Raw genomic sequence first — 14,061 nt, 5'->3', positions numbered from 1 at the left:
TTAAATTTGCTATTTAAGTCCATTGAGATAAATCCTGGTAAGTCCAACGATAGCATTGAGTATAGTGAATTACGTAAATCAAAATATTTGGGACATACAATCAAAAAGTGATATTCGTCTAAAATAAATAAGCCAACATGCAAACTGAGTTAACAAGCAATTTCAAACTACTTTCAAGAAGATATGAGCTCCCCGGTTTTAGTTATCAAACAAGGTGACTTTAATACTTCTATTTGTGGCGTCAGAAGGTTGTCTAAAATAAGTCACACAGTAAGAAACATGGCGATCACTCTGAATATTTTCTTTATTTCTGAAAAGACAACTTATACAGTAGTTACACTACAAACTCCAGATTTGCCCCACCAAATGCTGCGCCCTTCATTTTCAATAGTTCCCGCGGTTTTGCTTCCTTTCCATGTGTTGACGTCATCAAACGACCTGGTACAACAGGACTGCCCTTCCTCCGTCTCAAACCCCTTTCAGAGCCCCATGCCCCGCATGGTGTTTCAAGTAGTACAACAACAAAACAGTTTTTTGTTTTTGTTTAAAAAGAAATCGACCAATGGCAGGTCCACAGACCACACACACGGATTAGCTTTCTTTTTACTCCTTTTTCATTGGCACGCTTTCTTCGATTATTCTATTGCCCAAATTCTAATGTTTCCCGGTGTATATCACCTAACGATACAATCAAATCTAATAGATCAATACATGATACTTATTGAAAGTTGTAGATATTGATTTGAATACATTGTACAAGCAGATATGTCCATTTCTAATAGAAATGCGCCGTTTACGCCCCACTGTTGTCAGTCACAAAATGCACCCATGGCCAGAAATACATGGCACAAAAATTATGATTTTCAAAATGTAAAGGTTTTTCAGCGTTTTGCATAGCTTATCTACATGTTAAATGTGCGTTTTAACAATCGTACGAGAATGAATTACAACAGTTTTTTTTTTCTACATGATCATGACATGTGGTACAGAGAATCATGAAGCGGCAGCGCCCTCTGTGACCTTTGACGGTACTGCATCCGCTAGTGCAGCCTTTTTGTCGGAGAGGATTTCGGCAGGGGGCGCTTCTTCGGCCACGCCGTTTTCAGCGGGAACGTCGACGGCAACGGCTTCGACTGCAGCCTGGGTGGCTTCTGCAGGGGTTTCATCTGCTGCAGGTGTGTCTTCGACTGCAGCCGGGGCTTCGTCAGCAACCGCTGCGGGCTCGGAATCAGCTAAGACTGCTGCTTCAGCCGGTGCGGCCTGTTGATAAACAGAAAAAAATATACAGCTACTATTAGTAGGTTGAATAGGGAGACAACGCTTGCAATTTGGTTCGGAGACACAGACAATGACTCGAAATGCTGCAACCGATTGCCTTATTAGTAACCTTGATCATTTGAAATGCATGTAGTTGAGGAGTATTCTCTTTACGAAATTTCTGCTTTTAAGGGAGGTGAGAAAGCACACATTCTAATAAACCAACCCAAAAATAAACACACCTCTGCGGCCTCTGCAACGGCAGCCGGTGCTTCTTCCACCACGGGGTCTGCTGCTGCAGCTTCTTCTTTCACCTCCGCTACAACTTCTGCAACTTCCTCCTTGACCTCTGGCACCTCTTCTACGATAGCAGCAACTTCTTCTTTGACCTCTGGAACTGCTTCCGGAGCAGCAGCGACTTCCTCCACAACTTCTGCAATTGCTTCCGGGGCAGCAGCCAATTCCTCTTTGACCTCTGGTACTGCTTCCGGGGCAGCCTCTGCCACGACCTCAGGAACTACTTCCGGAGCAGCAGCCACTTCCTCGACGACCTCTGGAATTACTTCCGGGGCAGCAGCTACCTCTTCTACCACTGTGGCAACTTCTTCCACAATGGCCTGCAGAAACAAAAGGCACAAAATGTTTATTCAACAACGCGTATTTCATCACTTCAGGTCGGTAGCATTTGACAATGGACTTCTTCTTATGTAACCAACACTTTCTTATCACAGCAGCCATGAACCTAAATGAGGGGATATGTACAGACTCGATCAGGTTTATGACAGTACTGCCAAGATAGCGATCGACATCTATGCATAATCGTTGTCTTTATCCATGCCAGGTTGTAATGGTATTATTTACCTGGAAGACTTAAAGCTTAAAGAAAGATAACACTTTCAGCACTAAGGACAGGCACAGTCTCTTTGGAGAAATGTCACTTCGCCTATGCATAGATATGCAAATGAGCTTTGAGCTTTGGCTAGCAGTTGCACATCAGAATAGGTAAAAAACGTCAGCCTCTACCAGATTCCGCGCAATTGCTTGGAAAATAGTAGAAATCGGCCAAATAGAGTGAATAGCCAGGGGTAGTCCGCTATACAGTGAAGCTTACTGGGTGATCTACGTGGAGGCTACCAAAACGTAACGGCAGGTAAAAAAAAGCTGTACCCAGAAAAGAGCACCTACCTCTGCAATAGGTGGGGGAGTTTCGATCGCTGGAGCTTCCTCTGCAACTTCCGGTACAGCCTCCACCACTTCCGCTACCTACAGAAACGCATGCGCCATCATGCATTTTAGCCGGATATTAAAAAGCATGTCTATGTAACACAAACTTTAACTGTCCGGGATTCTATGTCTATGAATCCCTTCCTATATGGTAGACACGTAGCTCCCTTGTTAATCGGTGAGTAACTGCGAAATTGCATTTCTAGAAGCCCTTCTCTCAAAGCTTGATCAGTGGGAAGGTAGTATACGATATACATTAAAAAAAAGACCTACCTTAGAGTAGACGAGGCTAGCTAGAATACTTATCTTTATTAATCGCTTACATCTACTTTACGAAGAGGGGATGCCGAGGAAAAGATATGTGGATTTCTGACATGGATCATTTGAGGGGTAGGCACTGTTGGAGGACTTATCTAGCTTGCAGTCTTTTACATCAGCTCTTTACAACAAGACTGCAGGCAAGAGAAGCCCTCCAACAGTCGTCGCGGCTAGGGCGTCGGAACATTTAGGGCTGTCTTGTCGTGTCAAAACTAACCCCATCTTCTTTCCTTAGCATCCGTGCTACCGAATCCTCGGCGGGCCGAACCAACCAACCAACCTCAGCGGCCACCTCCTCCTTGACGGGCACTGCGGCCTCGGCCACGACCTCGGGAACTGCTTCCGGGGCAGCAGCGACCTCGGGAACTGCTTCCGGGGCAGCAGCGGCAACGTCCGCAGCTACTGCGGCAACCTCCTCTATAACGACGGCCTGGGAGAAAAATTATAAGAATGATGAGATGACGTGGCAAACTTTAAGGAACATTCCCTGCCAAAAGAATTAGGGCTTTACCTCTTCCTAAGGTCTCGGAACGTTAACGGCCAATATGAGTGGTAGCAGACAAATTCAAAGGGGTCTTCTGGATCATTTTGAAACGTCTATCAAAATTTGAAATGTCCTAGACTGTCGATTTTGCCGAGTTTAACGGCCTGTGGACGATCGCGTCCGAATCGCTCGGTAAAACAGCCATTCAGACGGTCGTTGGGACGCATTGACACCTTTTATCATACCCAGTAAAAAGCGACAATGTGCAAGTAACTCTTAGAAACACTGGATCTTTATATAAAGCTTAAGATTATGATGTTGCAATTATAGCCCCCTGACCTCAGCCACCGGAGCCTCTGCCGGCTTCGCAGCCTCCAGCACCTCCGCTACAACCTCCGGCACGGCGGGCTGTTCCACCACCGCCTCCGCAACTGGTTCCGCTGGTTTAGCGGCCTCAACCGGTTCCGCCGCGGGCTCTGTAGAAACAAATAGAGAAGACTTTAATCTCTTCATTCATTTCGTTATTCATTCATTCATTCCGTCATTCATTCCGTCAAACCATCATCAATTTAATCATACTTATGCCACATGGCATTGGGTTTTTTTTCAAGCAGAACCCAGTCAAATGGACAAAACACATGAAAACAATATACAAAGCAAAATCGATGGGCACATCAAAAATGAAAATCGTTGTACTTAATCGTAGTCGTTGTACATGCCAAGTCGTGTTGGCATCTCGAATGTTTGGAAAACCGAAACAGTAGATAACCCTTTCAGCACTACGGACACGCACGACCCCTTTGGGGAATCGTCGAGTCTGTCCAGTCACAAATATGCAGATGAGTTGTGTTATGCAAATAGAGTATATGTGTGTTTTGACAGTGGCCAGGGACTATGTTGGCTAGCTCCTCAGTCTCTCTCAGTGAGAAGGGCTAAGTTTCCTTCAAGCATGCCGAGGAGCTGGCCTGGTACGCTTTAGCAACAATAAAAATCAGACATATACCTTATTAAATGGTCGTTTGCATACCTGTGACTTGACAAATAAGAAATTTCCCGAAAATCGTTGTACACGTCCTTGGTACTGAAAGTGATATTCACCGTTTACAGTTTTTTTACGAAATGGATGGGTGCCTTATTTTCAGATTTTTCTTTTGCATTATCTTTCTAATGAAGAATTCTAATGCAGAATGATTAAATTTACTGCTAACATTTAGGAGAAATTATGTTGAAAAATATAAAACAAAGCTGGTTTATCATCAGCTTTTCCATTCTTTCAGGAAAAGTCGTTTTCATTCAGTCAGTCACGGATATGCAAATGAGCTTTTCTATAGAAATGATGAATATGAATGTTTTCTGCTGTAGCCTGGTCACACTACAATACATTTAAGACTTTTTGCAAATTTTTAAATTGTTGACAGGGTTAAAAGTATCAAAGGTTATACCAGCTTTTCCATTCTTTCGTGCAGAAGCGTTGATTCCTCCGATCATCGTGTCCTTGAAAATCTGCGGTGGAAAAGAATACTGCCGTCAGTTATACGACTAGCATACTTGGGGAATCGATGATTCAATGTTACTCTTAGAACTGCATTTTTTTTAAAGACAAGGGGAAGCTGTCTGGCGAGCATTGGTAAAGACACCGTGGTCCGGGTTCAGAGTGTTTTGCAAGACTATCAGATATTATTATCCCAAAACCAAATTTGCAGATCAAATAGAATAATAATTTTGAAGGCTTCAACGACAGCCAAAGTTACTTGCCTCCAAAAACAAGGGTAAAAAACGCAGGGGTAGGAAAATGTCAAAAGATACATGTAATATTGATAATTTCGTTTTTGACAATGTAAAGGGGGAAAGAAACAATACAAGGTAGACTTTATTGAATGTTTAGTACATCAGGCTCAGAGGCCCTTCAAGTAAACCGCAGTAAGGGAAGACACAAGACGCATTTATCGGAAAATAGAGGAAATCTGGTAAAATCAGACAGTAAGGATTTCTACCAAGATATCACCAGTGATGCCGAAAAGGGGTTGTTGGGAAGACAGAGATGTACACAAGATGGGGAGATGGTATAGGGATAGGCTGTTGAAAGTGGAATCATAATGATACTTCTTGTAGAAATACATGATTTAGTCTTGCAAACCCGCACCCATGATAACACGGAGCTGACCAATGCTCACCTTGATCCAACTCCAACTGAAGAGCCCCCTAGTGGACGTAGCCTGCATTGCAGCCCTGGCCCCAGAGCGCTGCAATGCGAAAGCCTTGTAACATTTTGAGGGCTCAAGCTTACATTTCATAACAAATTAAAGTGTTTTCTTATTGGCACAATACGCTGCAACCTAGAAAAACTTGTGTGTGGTGGGGAGGGTGGGGGACAAAAAACAATACATTACAGCCCGTTCACACTTCTTCAACTTCAACTTGTTAAACCCCCAGATAACCCCGCGAGGGGCAAAGTAGGGGGGGGAGGAGGTCCCAGGCTAAGGCGGGCAGGCCTCCAGCCTGGCGCGGAAAGACTCAACGGTGGGAGCCGTAACAACCGCGCCAGGCAGGGCGTTCCACTCGGGTATGGTGCGAGGGAAAAAAGAATATTTAAATGAGTCTGTTCGGGCGTAGAGTGGTTGAAATTTGAGCATGTGGCTTCCCCGGGTGCGCCCCTGAGCTGGTTTCAGTAGACTATCTGTATTAATATTGATGTGGTTATTAACTAGCTTATAGAAAAAGGTGAGACGGGCGTTCCTCCTCCTTTCAGAGAGAAGGGTCCACACTTCTGCGTAAAATCAAGTCCGTATGAGTTAAGTTTGCGGCCGAAGAAGTAATTTTTTCGGTTCTATAAGATCCTATAACCAGGCTGGACAGCGTTGTCTCAAAATAGAAAACAACTTCTTCCCCGCAAACTTTACCCAGATCAAACAAAACATCAATACGTAACTTATACGAGTCTACATATACGCAAAAGTGTTACGGGTCCTTAGGCAGAGACAAGAACAGGGACAAGAAAATATATCAAGCTGCATATTAACCCTGCACGTGGCCATTTCAACTGACTTACGTATAGAAGCCCCGCCCCCGCCACTGCCAATGACCCGGCGTAGATAGCTCGGCTCTGATTGGCTCCCATGTCTGGGACTGCCCGCTTGCCGATTGGGACCAAGTCAGCTGATCTGAGAGGTATGAATTGTAAAATAAAGAATCAAATATAGACGCCAGACTATTTATTATTTACGTCTTATTTAACATAGCTAAAATTATCGTAGATTGAAGATGAAATTTTAGAATTGCTTTTCCATAACTAAGGCTCCGTTGCTATGTACCTCTGTGTGCTTACTCGTCTTATTGTAATCATAAACATGTGTTTTTGAATTGCAAATGTAAGTGTTAGAATGTTCTGTACAATTGATAATAACTTATTGCAAATCAATGTTAGAAGGATAAGTGCACACAATGCAAAACAATGGCTTGCTGTTCTATGTGAATCCGCGAAATGAAAATATGGAAACAAAATAGCTTATTTCCTACTTACGTAGTCTTTATTGACCTCGTATGTGGTTTCTGGTGAGTTGTGAGCTTGTAGATGGTAGAAAACACTATTAGAAACAGAAACAACAAAGCTATAAGAAATGGCAGACTTCACCCCTTTGGCAAAACTTACAGGAACTACAATGCGCCTTCTAACAGAAAGCACAGAAACTGCATTGCACAAACAACAAAAATAAACGCACATACACACGCGCACGCGCGCTAACGCATGACTGTCATGACTGAGACTGAGAGAGCCATGCCGGAGTTACTCTACTGCACTCCCTTGGGATGAAATTTTGAAAGGCGCAGTTCACCGATGACTCGCTAGATGTCGCTTTTGCGCCTTGTACTTATGCCAACAGCTATCCAAATACGGGACACCAATGTTAATTACCGTAAACGAAGGTTACAGGTTCTCATTTTGACCTTGGAATTGAATATGGTTCTGTTGATTTTCAGCATACAAGGAAAATGAGGCGAGGGGGGCTACGTGGATATCAATCGTACATCATGGTGTTTCACATATTCCGAATGCGGTTATATGGAAAAAATGTAGGGAATTCATTCTACATTGAGTGAATCACAGAAAACATGGTCTGAAACGAGGCTAAATAAACATCGTAACAACTAAGATTTCGCCTCATATGGAAATTATTACAAAACCGCTGTAGACATTTTCAAAAATGATAAATGCGTGCAGTACGTCAAGTGACAACCGCAATAAAAGTATATCGATCTAAGCCACTACACTATTACTCGTACTGGTCGAAACAAATATCATACACTTCCCTTTAGATACCATATAAAGCCAATAGTCAGACAATAGGTACACACTACGACAGAGCGCTACACCAATCTTATCATTAAAACAAACACCCCGCTATTTGCTGAGTCTAGCTATGGGGCAGTTCTTTTGTCAGACGATAAATGCGATGGAGAACAAACTGACCTATTTCCCGCCTTTAGTGAGACTTCGCCACAGCTTTCATTACTGCAATCGAGAATGACCCTTTGGACTGAACCATTCTGGATTCCCTAAGTAAGAGGGATGACTGGGTATCGTAATAAACTTGATATACCTAAAATTGACTGCAATTCTGTTTCATAAGCAAGGAAATTTAGCAAAGAGACAACAAACGTTGCAAATTCTTTACAGTTACAAACAAGTGTATAAGTGGTTCTCATCTAAAAGTCACCCCTTACTAATACACCCCTGATTTTCCTAATGGTTGGTGCCGAATGCTTGGAATGGTTGTGCAGTTGTCGCCCCTTGAGTTCCAAAGGTCGGGGTGTAACGTTAGAGGGGAAATGGCTCGCCAAATCAACATGGTGACGTCGTTAGAATTGCGACTGGCAGCGGGGAAAGGAGGGTGACTTGAGCAGTACAATAAGACTTGTAAGAAGGAACTAAGATTAAACTAGAAAGGCCGTCATTTGCCCTGAGCAAATACAGCATGTTTAGCCATACTCCTCCCCATGCAAGAAGTGGGCTGTCCCAAAATAATGCCTGGGCAAATCGAAATATTAACTGCATGTAGAAAGGCAACATTTGCGAGAGCATCATACTTCGCCAATCTCCCTCCCGATGCATAAATTGACTGTTCCAAAATCACCCGTGCAAAAAAAATCTCTCTACAAGTTCTGCGAGACCCCAAGAGCTTCTTACTGCAAAGGCTTGCGTGTGTTCCTGCAATATGACCTCAGGTGACCTAAATAGAACACGCGTTCTTTGGCCAGTAGCAAATGGAACGCGGGGATCCTTAGATAGAACATGGATTCCTTGGCCAGCAGCAAATAGAACATGGAACGGGGATACCACTTTTGGCCTGTTTTTGGTCTGAAAATGGGCCCAAAAGTCCCCAAAATGAAGCATTCTGAAGTGATGTACACCAGAATTGTGATTGAAGTCCTGTAGGGACATGTTCAAGGCACCCTTGTACCGAATTTCAGGTCACTTGCTTGCAATACCAGCGCACAGGAGCCCAAAATATAAAAATTGTCTAAAAATGCCCCAAAAAACCTCCATAAAAATGATTTTAATGCCTGTTTCAACAAAATTAAAAAATCACCTAAGGGTATTTGCCATCTTTACCTACATGCCAAATTTCAGGCCGTTTGGCCCAAAAATGACGGAGTAGATTCCATTTGAAGATATGGCAGGAGAAGAAGAACGTGAACAAAAACAATATGTTGAGCCATACTAGGTATGGCTAAACATAAAAAGGAAGGGCAAATAATAAAAGTCTTTAAAATCCTTATGAAATTATTTTCCCATCCTCGTAGGGAAAATGGCTCGCCAAATCAACATGGTGACGTCGTTAGAATTGCGACTAGCAGTGGAGGAAGGGGTAAAGGGTTTGAATGGTATTCTAAACCTTAAGAAGTTGATAACTTCAGAAGAAAAGGGGCATATAGTACCGCCATTTTCGTAGCCCTTCTTAGATTCATATCAAATTTTCATATGAATTAAGATATATCCTGGCCAACTCTATTTTTTTTAAAAGATCACTCCTGGACTTAAAAGCTAGAATAAAAAGAGGCCCTCGCGAGTATTCAATAATGTCACTTGGCTAGTAGCTGTCAAAGGCATGAGTCACCACAAAAGGTCGTCAAATAATGCTGACGTAAGTTTATTTTGACTTGTTCAGGTGAATTATTGTCAAATGTAGATAAAAATAAATGTCTTCTGACCCTAAGTTTTACCCGTTACAAAATCGAACCCATATAGAGAATGGTTACGTGGTACAGACGTTGCGTCATTCAATGTAGATGGCGAGATGGCCATGTGCTATATTTGTCCTCACCCCAAACCATTAATCCAAGAACCCGTCTCACCCTATCCTAATACGTCATAGCCTGAGTACCAACCTCCGTAGTGACCGCTGGCTCAAAAGAATTCGCTTGCTAACCGTGGTTAGCAAGCGAATTCTTTTGAGCCAGCGGTCACTACGGAGGTTGGTACTCAGGCTAAATACGTCATGGCATCACGTGGAGATGTCTCATGGGCAGTGGCTGTTCCACTGTTGCTAGTGGAAGTCTTATGGTTTCGAAAGGAAGATATTTTCACGAGCATCTTTTTCAGCATTACAATGGAATAGCCCGGATAGCTTGTGACGTCATAGCCTTAGGACCACCACATAGAATCTAATTTTACCGCAGACAATCGTTCGCTTTCTGGGCCGCACTGTTGCTAGGGGATGTCTAGATGCCTACGCATATGGTTTCGAAAGAGACGAATTCTTTTACGAGCATGGAATACTCCTTCGGCATTACATGATGGTGTAACCCCGATAGCTTGTGACGTCATAGCCTCTGGACCACCATATACTCTGCGGTGAAACTGGATTCTATATGATATAGAATCCAGTTTCACCGCAGACAATCACACTGATTGCGACCGGAAACCGATGGATTTTCTGATAATGAAACGTAAATTTGATGCTACGCGTTTGTCAATAAATATTCCTCCCCCAAAACAGACATAATCATTGATGCCTTTTCAATCGGCCTGTATGCGTTTTTAACATTAAAGGTCCCGCTTTGAATGTAAAATGTCTGCTCTCAAGTCAAACTTAAAGCGAGAAATAAAATGAGAAATGATTCTCGCTGGTTCAATACCTTCACATCAACCGCGGGCTCATTTCGCCACCAACAGACTGTATTGCAGCCCTTTATTGACTTGGCCCAGTTCGGTCGGTAATAAACGCCCATATTTTGAACTACATATATGAACGGACAGCGTATTTACAACGGCATATAAAATTAAATCAAACCCTGTAGCTATAGCAATTATCGGAATAGGGAGTCGGTAACAAGTGCGTTCCTAAGTTATCGCTGAGGGTTTTGAATGTTTCCCCTTGCAAAGGAGAACTCTCCCCCCCCCCCTCCCTAGAGTCTTCGGAAATAGACCGGTCCAAGTCTGTCTGCTTTTCGACAAAAAGAGCAGACTGGTGACCTAGTTTAAGGTTTATTTTGGGGCTGGAGGCCCTGGGATAGCTCTGCTGCCATTGATCATGCATGAACTGTCAACCCAAGGTGACTCTAGAATGGATCGGGTCGGTTTTACATGAGAGGATGGGATGATTTCGAAATTGAATCACAGATTACAAACTATAACAAGCGTAACGGATTATAGCATGGTGTCTATGGCAGGGCAGTGGCCCATGCCATTAAGTATAGGGGTGTAATTACGATATTGCATTGACGATAAAAGTAGTTACGGTGTAACGAAGACATCGTGCATCACCACGCCCAACCAGGCAAACGATATGCCAAGTTACACACCAATGCGACAACAGGATCCTGAGTAATAGCTGCGAACGCGCAAACAAAAGCATTTCCAATACTCCCAGAAGGAGGTCAACCCTCCTTCCCGGAGTAATTAAGACTGACTCCTGGGTCTTAACCGGCACAAGGGATTTCCCTGTAGCTCAATTGGAAGCAGTCTCTCAGTTTACCTCTAAGAGGAAGACCCTGCGGCTGGTTCGAATTCGAGGAAAGGACATCTTGGTTGGGGCTGCATACGTATTTCGGAAAGGACGTAAAATTGTGTTTCCGGCACTACAAAAACCTCATTAGTCAGATGGATACCTACTGGCTGCACCACAAATGAATAAAATCGCCCTTACCCTTTGGTGTATCACACCAGCTTCGCTTGCACACAGCGGCAGCTACTGCTTGAATTACACCGAACGACCTGTCACACCTAAATCATTCATGTCTTGGCCCAATTGTTGTTAATAAATGCTATATGCACCGCTGCCGTTTACTTCTTTACTTCACTAGATATAGGCTACATGGCTTACATGCCAATAAACATGTTATTTAACTACTATTTCCGTATCATTTTGGTAGTAACCCATTGTCTTTCTAACCAATCCGTGAATGAATGTTGCATGTTATCGGCATTGACCCATTTGTATGGACTATGTATATGGGAAGTTTGATTTCGGGCCGTGGGTGTGTTTTTACACGTGCCTTCACTGTTGGCCTAGATTTTATAGGGCCAGACACGGATATCTGGGCTGACTTTTGTTTGCCACTCACAAATCAGAGAATGGACCGATTGCTTTCTTCTTTATTATGAGGGCGGTAGGGATAAAGCATTTTTATTCACAGTTTCGCTCTATTATTTCATTTATCTACCAACTCTCAGCGCAGTATCAGTTCTTTGTGAATGAATGGTACATGTGTGTAAAGCAAGCTGCAAATTGATATAGTTCTTATGCGAAATCTGATTTTATTCATTTACAAGTACCCAGCTAGCCAAAGGCTAAATTGCTAATGACTCTCTTGTAACTGCTGACCAATCATAGGTCATATGGCTATTTCATATTAATTTTGTGAGAAATGTTTTATTGTATGATGGGGAGAAAAGGTGTTTTACAGTTGTGGTGATCAGCACCAATAAATTTATTGAAGGATGATATTCACAATAAACAGAAAGTGCTCAAAACCATCCTTCAGCCCCCCTAACTTTTGAAATGGAACCGTCCGTAAGAATCTGAAAAGCGTGCACGTTTGACCGCGAGTAACCCCTGTTTGCATAGAAAGAGAAATATCTTTCTATTCTTGTTTACCCTTTATAGGGAGGGCATGAAGGGGGAGGGGGGACCGTTGGGTGTGCTGAGGGAGGGGGGGGGGGGCGTTACACGTTACGCACGCCAAGGTTTGCTCTGTTTAGTTTAATGAAATCTACATATATATTTTTGGAACTGTTTGCTGGTGTGATTTTAGTATCTGGTAAATACGACCATTGTATAAACAGTTCGAATGACGAAGGACCACCTTGAAAGAACAGCTCAAAGGTGTTCAATATCGATAGAGTGATATCCGTAGTTTCATCATAAGTCGAATCGCCGTCTCACTTACATGCCATGAAAACTAGGCCGCTGCGTCTGGCCCAACACCTGAGCCGAGTGTTACCTGCGTGCAGTGACCTAGTCCCGTCAGTAAGTCAGACAAAGGCGCCTTGTTTACGGAGTATGTTTGTTATTCCGGCTCGCGCAACGCCTGTCCGCTTCAAACTACTTCGGGACAGAAGTTGACAAGAACGGGACAAATAATTAGAAAAAATAAGTTATTCTATAGCTATATAGCATGTTAACTCCTCTGGCATTTTTTTCAGTACTTTAAGTAGTCTAGTCTAAACGTAGGACAACATTTAATTTTTATCGTCGACTTAGGCTTCGATCAAGAGGTCAAAACGGATTAACCAGTGAAATTCTATGATAGTATAATTCATACAATAAGAAAGACTACAGCCCCAATATCTGTTTTTGTTTCTGTCAATATTTTAAGCAGTCTGGTTGAGACTGCGTCAGATGACCTACAACGGACTTGTCAAACAGTCCGTGCCACCAAGCTTATATAATGTCAGTCTGCATGCTCTAAGAACATGTAATTCGCTACTCTTTAAATCACCGAGAAACGTGCAACGATGGGGTAAAGATTAGCCTATCATTAGTGTAGCTACAAATAGTTAATTCGCTTTGATTTCTTAACAGAAGTCGACGCTGCAAATTCAACCTTGTCCTAGTTTCACGCCAGACAAAGTAAACGACCTACTTTTTCTAGCTCAGACATTCATGTGAATATCCATCGCAAAAACTTAACGAATAAAACCATTTAGCACGCATGCTGTTCAATCAATGATAGTACATGTGTTAAACTGCAGGCTCTATATAAAGTGTTCTACTTCATGCATTATCAGCTAATAGCTGGTCGATAAGTACGGAGTGTGTTTTTTCAACCATCTGCTGTTATTTTAATCAATAATTTCATCGAGGGGCGACACTGAAACGAAAGTACAATACGATTTTATGATTGTACTAATAGAAGTGTAACACTCACGTCGGTCGGTACGAGAGAGTCTTCTTCTGACGATATGTCCCGAGAATTTGCCCGCCGCCAGCCACATGGTACTACTGAGCTAGCCTGTTTTGTTCTGTGTCTGAAAGAGAAGTGATATCCCCCTCGCTGGTACTGTGTGGCCCCTCAGTTCCCGTCACGGCTTTTAAATATGCACCGAGAAACTAGGACAGGCGGATCGGGAACACGTGGAAAGAAACGGGCAAGAAATACGATACTGTGGGCTGGTCAAAGTTCAGTCTTTGTTCCCGCCAGCTGCAGATTTTCTCCATATGGGCGATTGCATATTTATGGTACTTTCAGTCAGGTGCACATTGCGATAGTGATTGACTAAATCTAGATGTATACATTAGAAACTACAGTGGAAATTGAATGATTAGCTCTATCTA

At 42.9% G+C, this 14,061-nt stretch overlaps 1 protein-coding gene across 10 annotated transcripts; it reads right to left on the bottom strand.

Moving 5' to 3' along the window:
* Positions 1-286: 286 nt before the first annotated feature.
* On the bottom strand, positions 287-13,935 carry LOC136424234 (fibrous sheath CABYR-binding protein-like). 10 transcript variants are annotated; one of them, XM_066412756.1, is made up of 11 exons: positions 13,655-13,935; positions 6,804-6,867; positions 6,333-6,444; positions 5,458-5,526; positions 4,726-4,786; positions 3,623-3,759; positions 3,158-3,229; positions 3,017-3,127; positions 2,443-2,520; positions 1,500-1,874; positions 287-1,260 (listed from the first exon to the last, which is right to left on the bottom strand). In XM_066412756.1, the coding sequence occupies exons 1-11, from the start codon at positions 13,719-13,721 to the stop codon at positions 994-996; spliced, it is 1,413 nt and encodes a 470-aa protein (XP_066268853.1). In that variant the 5' UTR covers positions 13,722-13,935; the 3' UTR covers positions 287-993. The 10 variants fall into 10 exon arrangements, with proteins under 10 accessions (XP_066268853.1, XP_066268858.1, XP_066268860.1 ...); XM_066412761.1 differs by having other exon boundaries at positions 3,080-3,127; XM_066412763.1 differs by lacking the exon at positions 2,443-2,520 and having other exon boundaries at positions 3,080-3,127.
* Between the last annotated feature and the right edge of the window lie 126 nt (positions 13,936-14,061).

Source organism: Branchiostoma lanceolatum, chromosome 18 (assembly GCF_035083965.1).
Source record: "Branchiostoma lanceolatum isolate klBraLanc5 chromosome 18, klBraLanc5.hap2, whole genome shotgun sequence".
Lineage (NCBI taxonomy): Eukaryota > Metazoa > Chordata > Leptocardii > Amphioxiformes > Branchiostomatidae > Branchiostoma > Branchiostoma lanceolatum.
The sequence above is the reverse complement of the archived record's forward strand: the minus strand, read 5'-3'. Positions and strand labels throughout refer to the sequence as shown.